This window comes from Aulostomus chinensis, chromosome 12 (assembly GCF_037954235.1).
Source record: "Aulostomus chinensis isolate RoL2024-O1b breed Wild chromosome 12, RoL_Achi_v1.0, whole genome shotgun sequence".
In the NCBI taxonomy this organism is placed as follows: domain Eukaryota; kingdom Metazoa; phylum Chordata; class Actinopteri; order Syngnathiformes; family Aulostomidae; genus Aulostomus; species Aulostomus chinensis.
The window spans coordinates 14,177,448-14,200,306 of record NC_141331.1 but is presented as its reverse complement, the minus strand read 5'-3'; the positions used below and the strand labels follow the sequence as shown (position 1 = coordinate 14,200,306).

The 22,859-nt window shown below is 42.7% G+C and overlaps 2 protein-coding genes across 2 annotated transcripts in view; one reads left to right on the top strand and one right to left on the bottom strand.

Moving 5' to 3' along the window:
* cmss1 (cms1 ribosomal small subunit homolog) overlaps positions 1–22,859 on the top strand; it is a 29,300-nt gene that overhangs the window by 2,394 nt on the left and 4,047 nt on the right. The gene's annotated exons all lie outside the window — the stretch shown is intronic.
* Positions 1,186–22,110, bottom strand: LOC147252154 (filamin A-interacting protein 1-like). Its single transcript, XM_086221244.1, has 5 exons — positions 22,052–22,110; positions 13,045–13,155; positions 12,499–12,666; positions 11,878–12,056; positions 1,186–4,581 (listed from the first exon to the last, which is right to left on the bottom strand). The coding sequence occupies exons 1-5, from the start codon at positions 22,073–22,075 to the stop codon at positions 1,893–1,895; spliced, it is 3,171 nt and encodes a 1,056-aa protein (XP_086077370.1). The 5' UTR covers positions 22,076–22,110; the 3' UTR covers positions 1,186–1,892.

The window sequence follows — 22,859 nt, the reverse complement described above, 5'->3', positions numbered from 1 at the left end:
AGCAGGGTTTTGCTGTCCACCTTCTTTGGGCCTTTACAACTTCGGCATGTAGCGATTTAAGGCAATGTTTAAAAAGATTATATAAAATTGTAGCATTTGTGTGCTTCTACCATGATGAAACACAACTTCTACTGTTTTGGTGACTTTCATCATCATGCCTGAATCCATAAATACAACAGAATGTGAGCCCTATTTCAGCACAAGCTTGTGGTTAGATTCCTCTTGTCATTTCGGCCGCCGTCAGCAGGGATTACTTTTGTCATTGTAATGTATCCAACGACATTTTATCTCACTCTGCCACACACACACGTCATCTGCCACGCACTTAACTTATTCTAATTGGGACCCCCCCCCCCCCTTCCCTCAGCAAAAGGGTTCTACTGATCTGTATGATGTGGTATGATGCTTATTTTGATGCAGCTGATGCCTTAATGAAAATAGTGACTAACACCCTGTTATGGTACAAAAGGTGAGGGCACCTATGAAAGCATATCTCAGCCACGCTTTGATCAGTTGACACCAAGCAGGGCATCGGGACTTTGGACTCCTCCCTGAGGATGTGCAAACAACTCCACATCATTTGACCACTGCAGTGAGCTGGAATAAGCCAACATTTTTTTGGTCAGCGGACTAAAAACTTGCTATCAGAGCTTACATCCGTGCCTTTAAGATAATCTAATCAAGTTGCCATGGCGACTGTGCCCTGCTGGACTGCTTGGCCCCTTCTACATTGCTTGCAGCTACATTTATAGATGTCATTTGTTACATCTCTTTATTTTCCATTATCAACATTGCCCACAGTTGTCTTTTGATTTAAAATTCCGAATAGATCTCTTCTCAGAGCTCAGTCACTGGTCATTTATTTCAAAATTCACATAGAATGATGTAGAAATGGAAAAATTAATACAGAAATTCAAGACAACCCTTTACAACTGAAGCTGGAGTAAAATGATGCAATAATAAACCAACATTTATACCGTACATGCATTGACTGCTATAACTACGGATGTGGCGAACAAACAGGACAGAGCACTTATGCCTTACCAATTATTTTCTTGACAGTAAATGAAGAAAGACCAGACAAGTCAACAGCTTTATGGAAAAGTTTAAATTTAATTACAAATCGGCTATCAAGCACAAGTATGTTCAGGCTCTGAAAACAACAAAGCAAGTTAATGATTTCCAAACAAAGTAGCAAAGGATTTTTGCCGTCTGTTACCATAATAACAGAGTAACCCCTCCTCCAGGTATTTCAGGTCTTATTGTGTCAAACTAACATGAGCTGACTTTTCCATAGTTGGAGGTTTTATACTCACACATTTGTGGAGACATGCCTAACCCTAATCTAAATCCAACCCTTAAACCAGGTTTTTACCCTTGAACAGTTCCCAGTTCATTTTCAGACCCCATGAATATAATAAAACAAAGGAATGCACACAGAGTTCCCTGTAAAAACACCCATCCAACCAGGAGTCTGCCTATTTCTAAATCTTTTTGACATTGTCTCAGTCGCATTGTAGCAGTCAAACTGTTAAGCAATAGCTCTGCAAAAACTCTCTGAGAAATAGTTAAAGTGAATAAAAAAAACCAATCACTTTTTAATGCTGGTACAAAGAAGCATTTACAAAGCTGAAAGCTGTGCACATCATACATTTGGTTGGGCTGATGTCTGTTTTGCAGTACAGGCAATACACACATACAAGTGATGAGTTTTGAAGTCTAAAGATACATTAACCAGGTCAAGTCTACTGTACAAAGGTTCTTGGATGACAAACACTTCTGTCTCTTCCCATAAGAGATGTTGTATTAATTGTGTGTTGCAGGAATGCGGCCCGTTACTACCTAACGTAGTATCTTCAGAGTTGTCACCTCACCACAGAAGCCACCTGGTCTTATATAGAGGAGTGAGAGACTGGAGAAGTTGCAGGAGATATAGTGATGCTACTGGTGATCTTTCCAACCCCTTGAACGTGGCAGCCATTAGCAAGTACCTGCGTCCTTTGCTCGTGTCGAAGATAGTAGGGTCCAACAGTCTCCGGGATGCTGTGTGACTGGGGATACGGGCTCCCCAGGTGGATGTGGATCTTATTGTCCTCTGTGGTGATGATATTGGGACTTGTGTCAGTGCCATTGGATCTCAAATGTTGCCAGCTGTTCTGCCGTTCAGGAGTCTTGCAGAAGGCGGTCTGATTCGCGATGTGATTTGACTCTGGAGAACAGGTGCTGACTGTTAAAATCTGAATGGGGGAGTTGTTGTGGTTGGCCGTCACAGAGCGTGGCGAATTCAGACTCAACATCTGAGAGACGGGTGTTCCGCTAAGTGGGGAGATGGTGCGGTCAGGACTTGAAGGAGGGGTTTTTGCATTAACTGCGGGCAGAGCTGAATTCTGTATGATGGTAATTCTTTGGTTAGGTGGCGCTCCACTTGCTGGGATGACAGCTGTACTGGTGTAGGATGTGGCTGTGTCTGCAGAGGAGCCACTAATTTCCAGTGTGGCCGTGTTGAGAATGTGATGCGGCGTTACTTTGATGTGCAGTGGCTGCCCTGGTGTGTGCGTTAACATCATCACCTCCCCATTAACTCTTTGGTGCATGTTTATGCTACCGGCTGAGTGGCTGCTGTTTTGCCTTTCAGTGCTATTTGCACTGTTGAGGCTGTTAAGGTTGTTGACAAGATTTGAGCCTCTTCGGTTGATGACTTGTACATTGTGGTTTGGATCCTCTTCATCATCTAATTTCTCATTATTCATTGAGGGAAGCTGGCAGTTGTAGTCAGGAGGCAGGTTGCCTGCTGGCTCAGTTTGCACCTCTTTGGTGGAGTGATAAATGTCTGCAACATGCTCTCCATTTGCACCAGATGTCTTGATCCGTCTATATCTGTCTAGCTCACTGCTGAGCTCCCTCATCTCTCTGGCCAGCTCTCGATTCCTGGCTTCCTGTTGGGTCAGCTTCCCCTCGAGCATGGAGTGATTGGTCTGGACCATGCAGATGGATTCCTCTGTTCCCATCAGCTCCTGGAGTTTCTCCTTCAGGGTTTCTACCTCTCTTCCTAACAGTCTCGACTTCACCTGCTCCTTCTGAAGACGACACAGAAGAACATGCTCCTGATTGACCTCCTGCTTTTCTGCCTGCTGATATCCAGAAAGCTCCTTTTTAGCTACTTCTAGTTCTTTTGTTAGAGCTTTGGATTTCGCCTGTTCATCCTTAAACCTCCTTTCCAGAGACACAAAGTCCTCCTCCACCTTCATTAGTTCTTTCTCCAACTTCTCCTTTTCCTGAAGTCTTTTATGCAGCCTATCAAGTTCCCGTGTCAGTTCTTTGACTTTTTTTTCCTCAGTTTGGCACTGATGGTTCGTGCTGTTGGGGGCAGAACTGCGTGTGTACTTCTCCTCTTTTTCTTTCCAATTTTCCAAGACCTGTAACCTTTTCTTCATCATGGTTATTTTACCCTGTAGCTCTTCATTCTTTTCCTCCTCTGTTGCTAGTCTTGCTTGAAGGTTATCCTTCTCCTTTGCTATGCCCATGATCCTTTCTTCTAAATCTTCCTTGCACCTCAGTGCCTTCTGCCTCTCCTCTATCAATCTCTCTGCCAGTGTTTGTTCTGTCAAATTGCTTTGCTCGTTTTTCTTGCCCTCCCTCCTACTAAGTTTTTCCTCAGCCTGTCGAAGCCTCTCGGCCATGGTCTCTCTATCCTCCATCAACACAACAGTCAGTGACCTGAGCTTGGCCAAGTCATGTCTAATTGCTGCTTCGCTTTGCCCCAGTTGGCCTTCCATATCCTCTAGCTCTCTCACCCTGACCTTCAGCTTGTCTACCTCACCGGTCAGCATTTTGCCTACATCTCTCTCTCTCTCCAAGGTGCTCTTCAGAACACCACACTCTTGTTTGCTCTTGCCCAGCGCCTCCTCTATTCTATCTAATTCACTGATTCTCCCATTGAGCTGATCCACCTCAACCTTCAGCCCACAGTAGTGTTTGATCTCCCTGGCTAGTCTGCGATCCAGCTCCCAGCAGTGGTCTCTCATACGTATAAGCTCCTCATCTTTTCCCTCCATTTCCACCAGCCTTCTCTTGAGTATCTCCACCTCTGACAGCAAGCTTGGCGGCCCAGTTTCCTGCTCATTGAACTCTCTAAATTCCTTGTCAATCTTCCTCGGGACACTCTGTGTCCCATCCAGATCATCAAACTGATGGCCAAGGAACACTAGCTGCTGTCTCAGCCGCTGATTTGTAGCACCCCCGTCAGCGAGTTTAGCTGTCATGGTATGAGAGGTTTGGTGGGAGTTGCAGACTTGAGCATGTAGCTCCACTTTCGGATGCAATGATTTGAGCCCCTCGGTTTCTGCTGTGGGATAAGCAGCATCGACCTCTTGCTTGATGTGGTCAGCGATGGCAGTCAGTTCTTTGACATGACACCTCTGCTCCTCTAACAGCTCACTCACACACTGCTGTTCCTTTACTACCAGCAGCGCAAAAGCCTTGAGCTTGTCCAGCTCCTCTTTTAAAGTTGATACTTCTCTTTCACTTATCTTCTCCTTGAGCTCCCGGTATTGTCTTTCTTTCACAATTAGGAGTTTGAGCCTGTAGAGAGAGAAGAAAAGCTCATGTCAGACAAAGCTTTTATTCTAGATACCAATAGGTCACATTTTGCCATGGCTCTTAAATGCTAGGGGTGTAACCTGCATATGTAATTACAATAGGATTCATATAGATTCTTTAAAGTACAATTCAGTATTTTGCCAATATCACAAGTCTGACTCAGGGCACTGTGGTTGATAGGAAACAATAATTATCCCCGCAACCCAAGCAGTTCATATTATCAAGTCAGCTTGTAAAATTTGATTGAATTAAAAGCCTATGTTTTTGAAAAAGAATAAAATAAACCAAGTTAGGTTAATTGTATCTGTCTCCATAAGCCAGTCCTGGGATGGACTGGCATCCTGCCCCACGTCTCTCGTCTAATGACAACTAGGGTAGGTTCCAGTCCCCCAGGACCCTGAATAGGATAAAGGGTATAAACAATGGCTGAATGATGAAATAAAGCTGCAATAATGGCAAAGCAGATGTGCCTGAAATGGAAATGTCAAATTAAAGGTATACCCAAGATAGACAGTATAAATCAGTATTTGATTTTTGATTCTTCAACTTAAATCTATACGTATAGCTAATGGTGTATTGTTACATTAATACTGCATCTCCACCACAACCACGAGTTTGATATTTCTCTGTGTGCGTATCTACCTGCTGAACCCAAGTCATGTTGCCATCCATGTTTTTTGTGCGTATTTCTCGAGGAAACATGCTTAAGAATGTTTTGACAAGCATGGCAGATGGTCCCTTGGCAGGGAGTGTTTTGTTAATTAAGAAGTCTCTTTACCCTCGAGTACCCCTAACACTGCATCCAATCACCCTCCTCCTGTGCACTGTGGATACACCTCGACATCACCCCATTTCCAGCTAAGAAAGGCAAGAATTCCCCTTGTTCCTTAAGTAATTACAGACAGGCTACATTTACTAAATGCTGTCACTCCTCAGTTTTCCCCAGATACAAACCAGCAATGAACAAATGTATTAAAACACACAGTATATTTTGTGTCGTGCTAATGCAAGTGAAGCGCACTTAAAGTGAGCTCTCACCGGCCCTTGTTAATTGTGTTGTTTTTTTTTCCATTACTACTGGGCAGTATGGCATTGCAGTATTCAGCGTGTTGTCATTTTTGACCTCCATACTATGTTCACTGTCATTAGGCTAAGGCTTGTGAAAAAACATTTCAAAACCAGTTTGTAATAAGCTGAACTCGGGTTAGGGTTTAGGGTTAGGGTTTAGGGTTAGGCCTGTACCAACATTTAGCTCGAGGTGTTGTACTCCTCCTCTCCCAGGGAGGTTTGTCCTCAAAGTTATTGCTGCACCTCCAGTTATTCATAACATAGTCCAACACTAATTCGACAGCATCTTTTTGGACAAACCAGAATGACATCAAGACTTTCCAAAGAAGATGGCTGACAGAACTTCCCCATGAGGGAGAGGCACACCTCTCCTTCGTACAGATAGTGGAGGAGAGGCAGAGTGGATCATTCGGCAGACATCAATGAGCTGCTCTTTTAGAAAAATATTTTGTCGCTTCAAACTTTCTTGCTGAGCGATAATTTTTAAATGCCACGTAGTCTATTGCTCGACTGTACTGATGCAATACAAGTTGGAGAGCCGTGATGCTGTTAGCACTGGCTGCTGTTGGAGGCTGCTTTTTAATTTGCCACAACTTGTCATTATGACAAATGCCAGTCAGCTGGTTTACCAGCCATTTAAAGCTTGTACACCACAGTGGCGAACCCTAATATCGACCCATCTCCATATAGCATGTGTTTTCCTGTGTCTCTATACTAAAACAGGCCCAAATTACAGTTATTCTTTTGGATAATTAGTAACTAGACAGTTGCTACTGATTTGCCAGTCAGATCTTTCAAGCTGTGAACATGAATCTGCCTCATGTGTCATGGCATTTTAAACAAACAGGGTTTACATATTGACATCTTGAGCATCTCTACCATTTGTAATTCTGTGTAGTTTTACTTCTAAAATACACTTGGTGTATAAGGTTGGGTGGGATTGAATTCTAAACTGTCTTCTACTCAAATACATGCGTTAACCGAGTCTTGATTGATGGACTGACTCTGTAATATTTGTAAAAGAAAAGGTGCAGATGTCAGCTTCCCTTTCCCAGTCTTGCAAAGGTATCAAGGATAAACACAGTAAAGCTTGAGAAATCATGTTTCCTCAACCTTAAAAATTTTCTGCATCAGTTCACTTTTAGGTGTGAGAGTATTCACATCAATAATGTTAAGTCAAATGCAAAGAATTGCAAAGCAATTGACAAAAAGTATAATTAAATGCCGTAGGGGTTTTTTGTGTGTGTGTGTTGCGCTTCAATTCTGAAACTTAAATGAGTTTCTGTTGATCTACAATTTAAATTAATTTGAAGTGCACTTAGGTTATTGAATATCAACTTAGAATCATAACTGTTCAGTTTGTGCAGGAAGCTGGAGTTGGCAAGTCTGTGTCAGCTCATCTTGCAGCTTCAAACTAAGTTTTTAAATGACAAGCATGCACATTTGTGTCGTTCCAGCGTTCACAAGTCTTTTGATTGTTCCTACCTGTGGTGAACTCCTGGCCTCTGTCTTAAAAAAATCCTCAGAGAATAAATTGTCTCTAGTCTTTCACCTCTCCCTTTCCCGGAGATCCCAGTGATGTGGACATTCCATCCGGAAAACCAAACATTATGAGAAGTACTCTGCACACGGAGTCTCATTCGCAGTCAGTGGCAGCCATGACATCATCAGCAAATCCATATATGGCTCTACTGCTGTGTGTCTGAGTGTATGTAGGCCATTTATTCCTTATGTTGTGGGGACATAACTCTGTTTATACAGGTCACATTATGAGGAGGGTCCTATCTCTTGGAGGTGGAGATCATTTTCCTCTGATTTAAATCATTACTTTTTGGGGGTGAAGATTTGGTTTGGGGTTATAGGCGTGTAATGTTTAAAGTTAGAATTAGGGTAAGTAGTCAGGACTGAACATTAAGTCAATATAATGTCCTCTGAAGTGATGGAAACATGGCTGTGTGTGTTTGTGTTAGCGCATGAGTGTTTTTACTGGAGTCCAGCCCATTCCAGATGAGGTCATTGTGTAGCAATGCCAAAGAGGCTAATGGGAAGGACAGAATGTGTTGGCATGTCCGAGGAACTCCAGCTCATCTAGAAGCATGTGAACTGTATTATAGTGTGTGTGTGTGTGTGCATGTGTGTGTTCTTGCGTGTGCGTGCGTGTGCATGTGTGTAGCTCACATATGTTTTAAAAAGCGACATACTTCGTGTGTTGTAGCTGCTTTGCCTGGGGCCTGATAACCTGACTGTGAGATGACATCATCACTTCATCAGCCCACAATTACATCCATATGTCTCTCTCTCATTCTCTTTTTCTCTCTCTTCCTTCCGCACTCTCTTTTTTTAAATATTTCCTTATCCCACTGTCATTTAATTCCTCACGCTTTCTCCTTACTTTGTAGTATGAATGGTAAATGTTTTTCTGTGCCTGCAATTTCTTCCTGTGTCTTGGTATCATTAATTTCTGAGCCCCTCCGCTCTTCTGTGGCGTTACTCATGTCTGCTCAATCTACTGTTTGTGCCCAGCTGAGCAGCAATTGATGAATAATGCTTTCACCAGTTTCCCTCTGAGCTTTGTCTGTAACAACTGGAATACAAAATGATAATGGAAAAAGAAGGGAGGCCTAATAAATATTTTGGCTTGCTAGATCATCTGTGTGACGCATGTTCTCTTCTGGGAGCCATTACTTGCATTATGGCCCTCAGTTCCAGATTTCACTGGGATATTATATCTATCAATTATTTTTTTTATGTATTTTTGAAGAAAGCCCATCTAGTCTCTATTAGATTAGAACTATTTCCCCCGTGACTTTGTGTCATCACGCAAATATTTGCAAAACAAGATGCACTTCAAACTTCACTATTCAGACATTTGCTCTATGTTCACCAGCCTTTTCACACCAGGCATGAAGAGTCTAACCCGTGCAGATTGTTTGTATCTTCTTTTTTTTTCTTCTTTCCATAGCAGTCAAATGGAAGCTCGGGCGACAGTGCTAAATATTTGTGTAACAGAAAAGAAACCAAGGAAATGTGGAAACATGGTCTCTATAACTCTCTCGGAGCTGAATCGACACATTTTACACCACCCATCAAACGTTTTCGAGTGACCTCTCTTTTTTTCCAGTTTTTGTTGGAATTAATACCGTTTAATGTCTCAATGTACTCATTGTGGCCCAGGGAAGCCTCATTTCTGTTTTGACATTTGATCAATGTCTTTCCTGCTGACCCTCAACCTGTTGAACCACAAGAAGCGCTGGCTCCAAATCCTCTCTTCACACTCGAAACTGATACTTGTCCCCCCCCCCCCTCAATAAAAAACCCATAATCAAGACATTTTCAGCCAACACCGCTGTAGTTGTCTTGTATTGAAGGAAACCATGGTAATATGCTACTCTTTAAACATCAGGACATTCGTCTTACCCTTTCACACATATCATCTACGGACCTTGGTGGTTACAGATCAGTGTAGTGAATGTTTAACAAAACAACCCACAAGATTTTTCCAACTTTCAACTCTTTTTATAAGTGAAGGGTTATTGGAGATATATTTCTCATGTTGAGTATAAGAGGGTCTCCTCCTTCTTATCCACAGAACAACTCCCCAACCAGAGTTCATGAGGTCCTGTTTCCCATAGAGGAGGGCCTGGTGCGTTGGACATCCTCAATTACAAGCATGAGCCGATCCCTCAAAGACATTTCCAAGAAAACCCCCAAGCATTGCTGATATGTAATATGGCCCTTATGTGAGACAACCTTTCTCTTCTCTGTTGCCATGTTTTCCTGTTTTCATTCAGAAGTGTAATTTTTTCTTCATTGAGGTTTTTTTGTTTGTTTTGTTTTTTGCTATCATGGAATTATTGTTTATGAGCAACAGCTGATCTGATTTGTGACTGGTGATTCAAACTGTAACACGGAAAGATAAAAGTGAGAAACTTAATATGTTTCCTATTGCTCTTTAAAGAGTGATGAAAGATGGTTTGAGGTTTGATTTCCCAGTTCTAAAAAAAAAAAAAGTGTCCGTCATAACCCATGCTGTCCACATTTAAACAATCCAGAAAGTAGTCGTTTTTTTTCCCCCCTCATTTACTGCATTCCTTTTCTACATCTGTAGCACTGCACTGATAATGTATTGATCAGAATCAGAGACATCAGTTGCTGAGTGAAAACATGGTGCAGTTTAAAAGAGGTTTGTGGGGAGGCAGGGTCGAGCCTGTGAAGTGTTTGTGATTCAGAGCTGGAGCAGGCAGATGAGAGCATGGATGGCTTTTGAGTGTTGAACATGTGTGTGTGTTTAATGCTGAGATGCTGTCAGCATTGTGACAGACCAAAAAGAAACACACACACACACACACAAGCTTAAGCATGTTCTGATCGCTGAGGTTGGAACCACCAGATTGTAGCATTGTGATGTGCAGATGTAATCGGGCTTTGACATGCAATGTGGAGCATACTATGGTAAAAGTGATTTTATGCATTGACTGGAATTCACTGAACAGTTGACTGTTAAAACAGGTCATGTGCTCTGCACATGGTGCCGTGCGCAGCCACTTCTTCAGGCAAATGGGGAGTGAGGTGTTGCTGATCTGAAGCCAGGCTAAGTGGCACTCTTGGCACCAAGCTTATTCATATACCCTTTTTCCGTTGCGCACAGCCATGTACATGCAGGCGTACACCAGCCTAAATCCCTCTTTAAACAGCTAATCGATCCCAGTTATACCAGTTTGGTCTCTTGGGCTTGTATACTCTTTAAGTAGCCAAAGTAAAAGCAGCATCAAGGACAGTGACGCGGCCTGCGTGGTTACTCTTTTGTATCTTCTGCTCAAGTCTGCTTTTCAAGCTCAGCACCAACTGATTGACATGAGTGTGTTGCTTCAAATCACACGACTTGAATTTGTGGATAAAATGACTGAAATTTGCAGAAGTCTGTTTGTGTGCTGTTGATGGTGGAGCCCCGACTAGCAGTCAAGCGTACGGCTGACATTGCAAGTGCAGGAAGTGGGCTACAAATGACCACATTCACTTTTGTTTTAATTAACATGGTGGGGCCACTTTACACTGGAGTGATTACCAATTAAAATGGTTCCAATTGCAGATTGCAGGTGTTGACAGGTTTTTTTGGCCAGTTGGAAAAAGGTGGAACGAACAGGTCGATGTGTCATCGCACGTTACGAGCTGAAATGCAGCGTTTTTATCGATGGTTTCATATCATGGGTGGAGAGACAAAAATCCTCTGTTGCAGAAGTCAAGAATGTATGAGCCATACAAGGTTTACACTGCACCAGAGACATGCTGTCTACCCATGTATTAATCATCATTTGGCCAACCACAAAGCCTTTATATGTGCATATTTAGGGTTCCCACATTGTATTTGAATAGAGAGCAAACTAGGAAACATAATCTTTCTCGTGGCATGACTTTGTTATGTTCTTAATTCCGTGCGTGTGTCTGTAGTAGATCAGTGAAGTGTTTGCACACATCAGCCCGCAAATGCAGACAACTAGTCTCTCCCCATGGCTGCAATCCAAGTGCAGGTTCAGTCCGTGCACAGCCAGAGTCAGTTGAACTGAGTCGAGAGAACCAGGAGAACAGACTTGCTGTGGGCCTCAAATAGCAGAGTACCAGTGACCGTCTCCATGTCAGAACTGGCTACAGCCACAGGCCACATCTCAGTGTTCTCTCTTTTTGGGGAATCTCTCTACCCGCCAGCAATCCTCGACCCATTTACTTGGTTTTGAAGAGGGCTCCATCCTGTGCTGTGGGGTACTGTTTTTTTGGTTTTTTGGGGAGGGGGGAGGAGAAGAGTGCCAATTTAGACGATGTGTAATTGTATGTGAGTGCATATTTATGTTTTCACAAGGGAGTTTGAACCGAGCCAAGCTTGCCACAAAGTCGAACCAAGTCCTGGATGCAATGGACTGTGTCTGAGAGCAGTAACTATTAAGTACAGGTCACATATGCCGTCTGGTAGAAATGCTGCAACCAACATAGTCTTGGCTCTCTCACTCAGCCATGAAGAGCACTACAGACCAACACAGACTAGGAATCTAAGTCTGCACAAGTGGACATCACACAGCACAGATCTGGCTTGCTTCGCCTCTCTTTTTTTTAAATCACAGATGGATGTTTTTACAATTCTAGCTGCAATGGGAGATATAATGCTGCTTTTGCAGAGGTATTGACACAATATAAACATTTGGGGTTTGGTTGACCAACCTCTCTCTGTCCTCTTCCAGTAGAGTGGTAAGATAGTTGCTTCTGTGGACAAAAGCCAGATGGCCTCTCTCTTGCTCTTCTAGCCTGTGTAGGGCGTCGCTATGAGAGTTGGAGATCTCCACAAATTGCCTATGCATCCGTTCAGATGACTGCTTCTGGGCCTCGATCAAATTATTCAGCTGCAAAAAAATAAAAACGTGAAACAACATGGGGCAGTGACTGAGTGGATGCCAGTCAGTGCCTGTATTTTATAGAAATGTGGCAACATGAGGTGTTTTCTGGAAAACCCTTTCGCTGGCTCATGGGTCTGTTTAGTGTCGCACGACTGATAATATCTGGAATTCCCAGCAAAGGTCACATTCGCTATCAAAGAGTATTGTACCTATAATGTGACTGGAATTACTTTCTTGTGAAAGGAAATGATTCTGATGAGAGCTGTTGGGCTACGGACAGATGCGTAATGATTATAGATGAATTGATCAAATGGATTCAACACCTGTAGTGCAAAATTACCAATTTTGCAATGATACGGCACTAATTGATGAGCTTTTGTCAGTTTGAAATGCATTCGCCTCATTAAATGAAATTACTCAGGCCATATGGAGTCGAGTTTCCTCTTACGTCAGCAATTGGTGTTTTACATTCGTCCTGTAGGTGGTCCTGCTGCATCTGTAGGGAATCTCTCTGCAGGGCATGGAGTACCTTCAGTCTGCTGAAACCATAGTGGGCCTCCAGTAGAGATGAATCTGTCTTCTCTGATTTCAGCACTGTGATGAACTCGTCTCTGGCCTGGTGTTGCAAACAAGTCAAAAGACAGCTCGCTTTGACTTCGGAATGTCATCGTTGCTTCAGCTGTGGTCACAGTGTCATCTTCAGTGGGTTTATGTGTCTTATGAGCTCCACGTTTAGATACAGACACAATGTTTTAATAGGAACTAAACATCTAAAAAAAAAAATTGTTGAAAAGCAATGTAATGGGGTATTTAGTAGGGCTGTTGATGGTTAAATCTTGTGGATTTATTGAGTTTGTAGTTTTGCGTTGACTGACTTTACTGTATAACCAACATGACTACTGTGAGGAGGGACCAGATCGTGTCAGTGAACATCTCGCATGTAGCAACAGACCCCCTCCCTGCCCCACAACTTTCCCCAGCCTGCCAGTCCTACCTGTAGCTCTCCCTCCAGAATACTGAGCAGAAACAACATGTCATCACGGGTGAGGTCTCCTCGCCTGTGTCGTCTCTCCTTCTTCTCTCTCCACTCTTGCCTTTTATCCATCTGAACAGAGAATCAGGGAGGGGTTGAGATGAGTGGTTGGAAGATTGACAGCCGTGTTTCTTTGGATACCCTTGTTTTCGATTCACCTTTTTATTGCTCTTACCAAGGGAATGCGTTTCCTGAGGGAACAGGAGAATAAGGAACATTGAAGGCGGCAGGTGAACACGAGGACAAAGAGAAATGTAGGTTGCCACTCAAAGAGGTTAAACAAGGCCACTCAGAGTGCACAACAACAACTGTTTGTTGTGTGTTTTTAATGAGCTTTCAGCTGATGCCAATTAAAGGAGCCTTTTTGGGAAAATAAAATCAAAAGGGCTCTTGTCATAACAGCAAGTGTTGGTAAAACAGATGGGCCCGTGCCTGGCATTAGTATGTGCTTTGTAAATGTCATGTCATTGTGTCTCTCAGCAATCACAGACAGCTTCTCAGATTAAGGGAAGCTGATGGTTGTCATGGAGAAGTACTGTAATCACATACCATCTATTTAAAAATAAAACGAAGAAATGTGTGCGCATAGATGTAAAAATCAAATAAAATTCTGAGACCGGCCCCTCTGTCATCCATTGCCTGCCTCCCCCATGGAGGTCTTTGAGGTAATTCAGGAGGCTCTTGGCATTGTTACATGAAGGTCAGGGTCAGTGCCTGTGGCCTGGCAGAATGGGGTGGTTTTTTAAAAGGGGGAACTAAGGGTATGTTCCAATTATAGGGGGATCGCACTGCTCAGCTTCCCGTGAAGCTTATGCCAGAGTGCTAGAACCCAGACTCGGAGAAGGAATATGACTGTGTCCTGCTGCTGGTGCTGCTGGCAGTGTGAAGGACTGTTGCTACATGCCGACCAGCCTCTGTAACCATGGTGTGTGTGTGGGGCGTCCGTCTTTTCAGCACTAAGTAAAACAGACATCCAGACTTGGGTTACGCCAAGGGTGTCTCATATTCATGGACAGGATTTCAAAGTGCTGCAAGCACATTTTCAACAGGTTGCACATCTTTGAATCAGACTTACGTAGAAGTTAGATAGCAGTGTACGACACAAGCGTTGTCCCTCATACCACGAGATCGTCACTCAGAATGTCTCAGAAAATAATGTCTTGAAATTAGTAGGAACTTTAAGTATTTTTTTATTTTGGCATCTTTTGAAAATAAAGTGTGACATTCTCAACTTCCCTCTTGACTTGATACCCAAGCATATCTGCCTGGAAGACGGATGGAGCTGTCTTGGCTGTCCCTGTGTTCTTTTACTGCACTTGTTTGCAGCGACAGGAAGGAAAGATTAAAGCACCTCACACAATTGCTGGGGAGTTTTCATTAGTTCCTTTTAACCTCATGAAGTCAGAATGATCATCGGCTTTTCATTTGATCTTCTCTGTCCAGAGGCCCAGAATGACAGAACAGATATTGGGAAGAGGACCTCACCATTAAATTATTGGGTTGAGCCAAGATCTGAGACAAGAAAAAACGCAGCAAGGCAGATGAGAGTTCACGATCTTTGGCACACTCATTCATAGCCTAGAGACTCTTTCCCCTTGAGTAGGTGTGTGTGTGTGTGTGTGTGTGTGTGTGTGTGTGTGTGTGTGTGTGTGTGTGTGTTTTCTACCTCCGTCTGACAATGGCGATAATGAGAGCAGTTAAGTCACGACACACGCTGCTGTCTCCTTTCCCCTGGCCTCAAGTCAACTAATGTCAGTGGTGTCTGAACAACCCACAATTCTCTCTCACGCACACACAGAGACGAGACATTGCCAAGTATTTTTCAGGCAAATGCCTCTAACGGGACATTCTGGCTCAAACTCAGTCAGCCTTAATAATGTTTACCAGGGTTGCCCCACTTAGGACTGCTGGCTGGCAGCAGGTTGGCAGGCATGTGGTTCTCCTCCTCTGTTTGTCTCAGCACTCTCCTGCCTGCCTAGTGTCCATACTCTAACTCTTCTAAAATGTTATCCCACTTACTGGTCAGTGACTGGAACAGTCAAATATTGCACCTGCTTCATCACGTTTTCAAACCAGCTCTTTATTCAGCAGTGACAGCCTCTGAGATGATCAGCCTCACGTTTTAAGAATTGACTGCCAAATCTGGCCAATTTGTTATTTTCCTACCGTTTTGTTCTTTTTCACTGTATTATCTGAATGATTAAATCAGCTTGCAGCTTGTGAAGCGAGTCAGCGTTCCTAAGTTTTATTTTAGTTAAATATCTGGTGGTATCGGGTGGAGCCTTTGGCTATTAGAAGGATTATGGAGCAATGTTTTTAAGACTTGGGCTCCATCTTGTTAGTTTCCTAGGCACGCAGGTGCTAAATGCATGCGTATTCATGTAGATGAGGTCATCCTTGCCGATTTCACTGACTGATAGCAGGTGATGGTAACGTTTGTTGTTCACTCATAAATGGAAGTAAAAAGTAGGTCAGTTGACACTTAATTTTGTCTACAAAACCAATACTTTCTACTGTCTCTGTTCCGACCCCTCAATCGAACAGCATGGTCAGTTGTCATTAGGACAGAGACTTCAACTCTTGTCACTGATCTTCATCAGCCTCAAAAGCGCGGCCTCTTAATTTGATTTCGCATACAGATTTTGATAATGTTTTCCCTCAGATTCCTTCTTTTGCAGGCATATTTTTTATGCTGGTGTTCAGATTTGTTCTGCTCCTACAGAAAACTAAATACTTGCATCCAGATGCTATTGCTTGAACAGAATTCCTCTGCGTCATCTTGAACTTTTCTCCTTTGTGCCTCTGAAATGTCTGCACTCCAATTTCTTCGCTCACTTATCTTGCATATTTATATTAAATGCGGTCCCAACTTCCAAACTGTGTGACTCTACCCCCGGACCAGCGTAGCTCTCACTACGCTACTAGAATTACATGTACTGTATTAATTCAGGGCGTTATGAATGTTTGTTTAAAATTTGTATGCACAGAGCTCAAAACTCTGTTTCATCCTGTGAAGATGGATGGATGTTGTTTGTTCAGCAACTGTGTAATGTTATTATGTGAGAGCAAAAACTGCCATTCAAAGTATCAAAATTGTAGCTTTAAGGCAGAAATATATTAAGATAAACTACTTGAGGCCCTCTGGGCATCCATTACGTATCTCCTAAGGCTGCAAACCTAAATATCCATTAATCTGTAGTGTCTTGAAAACAATTTTTTTTGTTCTCTTGCTGTCTGTCGACAGGAACTTGCCAGTTAAAAGGCACTATTAAGGCGAATGTGTAAAGGTTTATTATTACAAAAAGACATGTCCAAAATATGTACAACAAATGGACTTGAATAAGGAATCCCTGGTTGGCAGGAGTGGATGAACCTGGATGGGCCTGGGTTAGCAGAAGCAGAGCACCATATGAGCAGAAAGAAACTATTCCAGTAGAAGTGAAAGATTTTGAGGTCAAACCATTTCAAAAAGCCAATCCTCTGGCTTTAACTCCCCCATAATATCCTCTCGATAATATCCACCATTGGCTGGGTGAGTCTGCGCCCTGCACTGTAGCTCTCTTTGACCTCCAGCTTCAGGGTTAAGTCGGCACAGTACACTGTAATTTGTGTTCTTTATGGCTGATGTATGTTTTGGCTGGAACATAATACAGCAGGCATACTTGGTAACAGTGTTGGTAACATAGATTATACAGCTAGCAAGCCAGCTACTAAGAGCGACAGAGATGAACAGCTGATAGATGGATTTTGATACCAGAAATGAAGGGCCTTTTGTTTACACTGGTCTTACTGCTGAATGCTACAAGCATTAAGACAGAGAAGAGTCCATTAGATGACGATCCCAACGGCTGTCAGATCTCTGTTTTAAGAGGTAGGCTGGTGTAATGGAACTGCCAGGTGATAAAACAAGCTAGCTACTACAATTCCGTAGTTCCTGGAGATGCTATCACATTGGATACCAGTGAGAAATACAGACACTACAAAATGCTCTTGTCCTACACATGTATGTTGGTGTCCTTCTTTAAACTACCTTCCTCCCTCACCCTTACCATCATATCATGTTAAAAATACTATAACGTGTACACTTACAAAAACAAAAGCAATGCGCTGCATTGGTGTCTTCGGAGGCGCGTCCTCCTCTGTACCTCTGTAGACACGGATCAGCATCTGACAGGCTGTCAGGTCCGCCCTTGCTGTTGTTTTGACAGGATGTTTTGATTGGTTGATGAATTTAGTAGCTGTGCCAAAAAAAGTGAGAGAAAAAAAAATATATGTATGTATGTATATATATATATATATGTATGTATATATGTATGTGTATATATGTATGTGTATATATGTATGTGTATATATGTATGTATATATGTATGTATATATGTGTATATATGTATATATACATATATATACACATACATATATATGTGTATATATGTATATATACATATATATACACATACATATATATGTGTATATATATATATGTATATATATATAAATATGGGATTTTTTTCGCTTTATTAAAACTGGCCTGCTATGTAAAAGAATTGATTACAAAAAACAACACATGGGGAAAAAAAATGGCATGCATTAATGCAGCCTCTGTGTCAAGAACTTTTGATATTTGATGCCTCGACAGGTTTGCGTTTGCAGGAACTGTGAATTGGCAACTTGACTGCCCCCCCCCCCCCCCCATGTATAGTCTGAACTTTTTGCTCCACTTCAGCCCAGCTCAGACCATTGATTCACTACAGAGTGGAGGCAACCATCAGAAGTCTGAAATATCTTGGAACATTCTAAAAACATTCTTGACGATGGGAAAATCTTTCGAGAAGCCCTCAACTATCTGCTGCAATGCTGCAATTTTCTCAGCAGCATTCTAAAACTGCGTTGTTACATAACAAATCATTAGTTTGAGATTTAACAGTTTTCTCTGTAGGTGCACGATGAGACATTTCACTGGTATTATCATTAATTACCAGTACATTACTGGTTTACAGTACTCACAGTAAATCAATAACAAAATTAGTGCTACGCCAGCTTGAAATATCAAGGATCAGAGGCTTGATGTCAATTCAAGGTCATCCTCACAACTGAACCGCAACTCTTTTGGACTCTGAGCAAATTATAGTTTTCCTCTCCATTTCTTGTATTATCTTAGACCCAAATGAGTTGAAACGCTCTGCTTTCTTTACTGCAAGCAGCACTCGGGATTTGGACTTCTCCACTGTGTGGGTGAGGCTGCTCCTGCTCGTTCCACTCACAGTCACCACCCCGTCACTTAATGGTTTACCGACTCAATCAGGGTTAACAGTGCGTGTGCACACGTTCTCTGAGCAGCTACCAGCCTTGACCTGATCCATCCACTGTAAAATTGATCTCCTCCCACACACCGTAAAGAAGGTTCTGTTACCTTGATTCCTAACTCTGTAGCTGCTCTCCAACACATACACGCCAAGGACACCAGCAGAAAGCGGACCCATGCCAAAGCCATTAGCCCACTCTTCTGTTGCATGCTAATCCCCCACTGAAACCATTACATTTCTGGATGTTCTTCTAAAAAAGTTTGTGTTTTAATTCTCCTTCCTGTATTACTGAATGAAAACATTTCAAAAAGCCTCCTTTTTCAATGTTTGAAAACAGAAAAGGGAAAAATAATATCCTGCATAATTTGATCTTTTCTATCATAGTAAATGAAGTTGCTAAGCTTAAATGTGGAAAGCCAAACAACGACGTGTCTGTAATAAATATGACTTACATTTTTTTACTTTGATGTAAAGTGCAGTTTCTTTTCTCTGATACTGGGAAAAAAAATGGATGCTCATTGAAAAACAAAGTTCCACCAAGTGTTATTTTGTTTGCATGGATATCCCCCCTTGACACACACACACACACACACACACACACACACACACACCAACCTAAAATACTAGATTCCACTTGCATTGCATCAGAATTGCATGCCGAGATTGAGAGCCAACAGCGAAGGCAGCGTTACAAATATCATCCACATGATACCTGTGACTGGAGACCGAAGCAGACTGAGAGCTCATGTTAACAGGAAGGGTCTAATGAGATAAAGTTCGCTTGCTAAAAAGGTTCTCAGACTGATGTTATGTGTTGTCAAGACATGCCAAAGGTAGTTGTGTGTCACATCACCGCAGCCAGACAAGATTGACTAAGACTCGTGATGTCAGAGCATCTTAATATGAACTGACAGTTTAAACCACACAAACGGTGAAATAATATCAAAAATACATGCAACAGACTGGAGAGAGAACGCTGTCATTGAGACAGGTTAGTTTAGTTTAACCTTTTTTCTGGGATTGGTTTTTATTTATTTTTTTGGCAACTGAACTAAACAGACGAAACCTTTCATGAATCAGACACCTGTTTGTGTTTCTTGTTGTTTTATTATTGCTGAACTTGTTGAGACGTGGAAATAAACACACATGCACACACAAAGACGACGAATAGACGCGTGCACCTTCATGGTCTCAAGTTACAGCAGGAACAGATGATGGTCTTCAACATTCAACTTTTTTTTTTTTCTCTTTCAAACTAGGACAAGTGGTTTTAGGCTGCTCCGCAGTGCTCAAACACATCCAGATTATACTTGTGTGTACCTTCACAGGGCAACACTGCCTGACTGCACAGCATCTAGTGCTCCCCCTGCTGGTCATATTCCTCCCCTGCACTTTCTTATGTCTAAAATTAAGAGACTGGAAGACAAATTAGAATAAATTAGTAGCCTAACGAGCCCTAACAGGAACGAGGACAGCCAAGTAAGAGGAACATCACCTACCCCCTTACCCCTTACTTGGCAAGCTTATAAATCTTTGATTTAAACCTCAATTAGGCAGCCTAAAATATCTGGAAAGAGAAGACCCTGGATTAATCCCCTGACCAGCATCAGGGCAAACAGTTCATGAATACAAGAAAGAACAAAGAATGAATGAATTGTACAGCAAATGTGGCGCGGTACCTGTAGCCAGACTATGGTTCATCTGCACTGGTGAGATCATTGCCTGAATGATTTTAACCACTGTGAGCTCATCACCCCTGGAAGAAAAACCAATCGGAACTCCGTTCATCTTGAACAGAAACAATCAGCCATTTCCTGGAACCAGTCAATTGATCCTCATTGTATCCAGTCAGCACCACTGACCACCCATTAAAACAATCAGCTCTATTGATTCCCAATTACAGATGACAGGGGGGCACCATTAGCCCACATTCGAGTCCTTTCCACCACCATTGACTCTCATTGATCAGTGTTATCTGAGCCGGGAGGTCATTGTCCTGCACGCACGTGAAGGTTTTCCTCCTCCGCCCATCGTCTGGCGTGAGCTCCGAGACGGTGGGGATATTGAACGTCTCATCGGTTGAGTTGCATCTGCACAAGTCAGGTTTCCTCGCTGTTTTTTTCATGTCAACAAGCAACATCTCCGGTCTTATGGGGCAGCTGACAGTTATGCAGTTCATTTATCACCATGAGAGGAGGCTGGAGTACTGAGCTGCCATGACATCATCGACTGTTTTGGGTTTTTTTTTTCACTCTGAATGCATAACCGTAGAGATAAATTAGTTGATGAAGACAGATTCTAGAATTTGAACTGAGGGAGGTGGTCTGACAATGCGGTTGATGTGAGTCAGGATCTTTATCCAGAATTTGGAGCTAAGTGTTAGCTCTTTACCACTGTCATCTAAATATTAAATGAAGGATTGTTTTGGTGAAGTCGAGTTTTTCCCTCTTTGGTAGACTAACTTGTTGTTATGGGAGATGTTTAATGATCTTTCCTCCTTTTTCGTGCCTCACACCCCCCCCCCCCCCCTCTTCCAGGAGTCTCCTTTATTCCACTCATTCATCACCCTGAGTTGTCCTGGTTACCAACTTAAAGGTCATTGAGGAAGCTTGTCTTTGTCACTCGAGGTATTTTGTGTGGGCTGGCGGTCAACATAGTGCCCCTCTCTGTATTTGACGCTTCAAAAAATAAGGTGTTAAATAGAGGCGGACGACAGGCCTGTCGCAGTAGTGAATGTCAGGTATCAGCGGTGCGATAAATGCAAATTCTGATTAGCTGCTTCAGTTGCAGGGTCCTGCTGGTGTTCAGGCTAGATAGTCAGACTTTGATGGCTGTGTGTTCGTGCTGCGAGCAACAACGTCCTCATCGGCGCCCGGGGAGACACTCACCTGGCTGTGGTGCTGAGCTGTGGTTTTATACTGCATTCGTTTTATCTTGGGGCAGCTTTGCAGTTTGTTTTGTGAGACAAAATCTGACCTTCTAGGCCTGTAAATGTCCGCTCAGCCCAAAATTTACTCCATCGTGTTCATCGCGTTTCATTAGAAACTAGTAAAGTCCGATTTACAAGCGTTTGTATTGTATGTAATTGTCTTTACTGTTATTGCGTCTGTGAGCTGTGGCTGTTTCAACCTTTGCTACCACTTTCACCCTCTCTTCTGTGTCGCTTCAAGTGATCCATTCAACCAAATTGGAGAAAACTCTACATTTATACATTTATGATTTATTGTTTTCATTGCAATATTTGATATCTGGTATCACATTCTGCACAGCGAACGGCATGCCAGTCTTGGAACAATTTAAAAAAAAAAAAGAAACACATTTCTGAGTGGAGGTGGGGACCCATTTGCCCTGTCAGCAGCACCCACTATTCATCTGACGCCTGTGTTTATTGTACAGTATTTCACAGTTAATTTAACACAGAACTGCCCCGTCAGGTGATTTTGTATGTCGCATCACCAACTACAACACCTACTGCAACGTTTTAGCTGTTAATACTGAAATCCCAGTACCACCGAGTCCTCGCTGTGAAAGGTTGAGCGGATTTATACCTTCAACCAAACGCGCATCTGCATCCGAGGTAACGATAGACGCTGGTTTGTAGTCTCAGTCCTGGTCAGGGAATCACGAGTTACAATGGTCTGTTAAAAGATAAAAGCAACTCCTACCTGCTGGACAGGTGAAGCACTCATGGATCACGTTTATCCTCCGACTGCCTTGGGATTTCTGTTGGTCCGCTCACTTGTATATCCTCACTTAGCACTCCAGCCCTCACACAGCAGCATGACAGTGAGAGGTTGGAGTACTAGCAAAGAGACATACACGGGGGGTATTATTGGCTTGGTCCATCTGCTGCTGGTGGTGGGGGGGGGGGGTATCCTGGACTGTAACATAGAAGCTGAGCAGTGAAGGAGTGGAGAGGGAGGAGCTGTGGAAAGTAGAAGGCAAGCCAAGCAAACGAGGGGGCTACAATCCCTCAATCCAAATGTTTTTATCCAACCTTTGACCTGTAACGGCTCAAAGGAAGCGTTGTTGAGAAGACAAACATGACCAGCAAGACCGGTTGGGATTCTTCAGCTGTGAGATAGGAAATCCGAGGACAATCATGTTATTCATGTGCGGTTATTTTCTGGCAGTGCTCCCCGCTTTGGCAGACAAAGATTGTAGCAACGTGTTCAAGCGTCACGCGTCACCTTCTTTTTTACTTTGTGTGTACTAATAATACATCTGTGTACTAATATTCCAAGTTCAGTTACTATGAGTTTTGCAATGAAGAAATGTATTTTATAAGCTGCTCCCATCAAATAAGAGGTCAATGTTTAAATGCATGTAATACTTCAAAAGAACTACAACCACAAATGTACTGTATTTTATAAAAATACTGTTTCCTGCTCAGCTATCCAGTTCATCAGCAGCAACACTAAGTGTCCCGCCGCTGCCTGATCAAACGATGCACTAATTAAGAAGTTTGCTTAT

Coding starts and splice junctions, on each gene's coding strand:
- LOC147252154 (XM_086221244.1), bottom strand. CDS start 22,075: ATGAGTGCTTCACCTGTCCAGCAG. Junction 12,667..13,044: donor TTCTGGAGGGAGAGCTACAG/GTAGGACTGGCA, acceptor TTGCAACACCAG/GCCAGAGACGAGTTCATCAC. Junction 4,582..11,877: donor CTGGAAGAGGACAGAGAGAG/GTTGGTCAACCA, acceptor CTCTCTCTACAG/GCTCAAACTCCTAATTGTGA.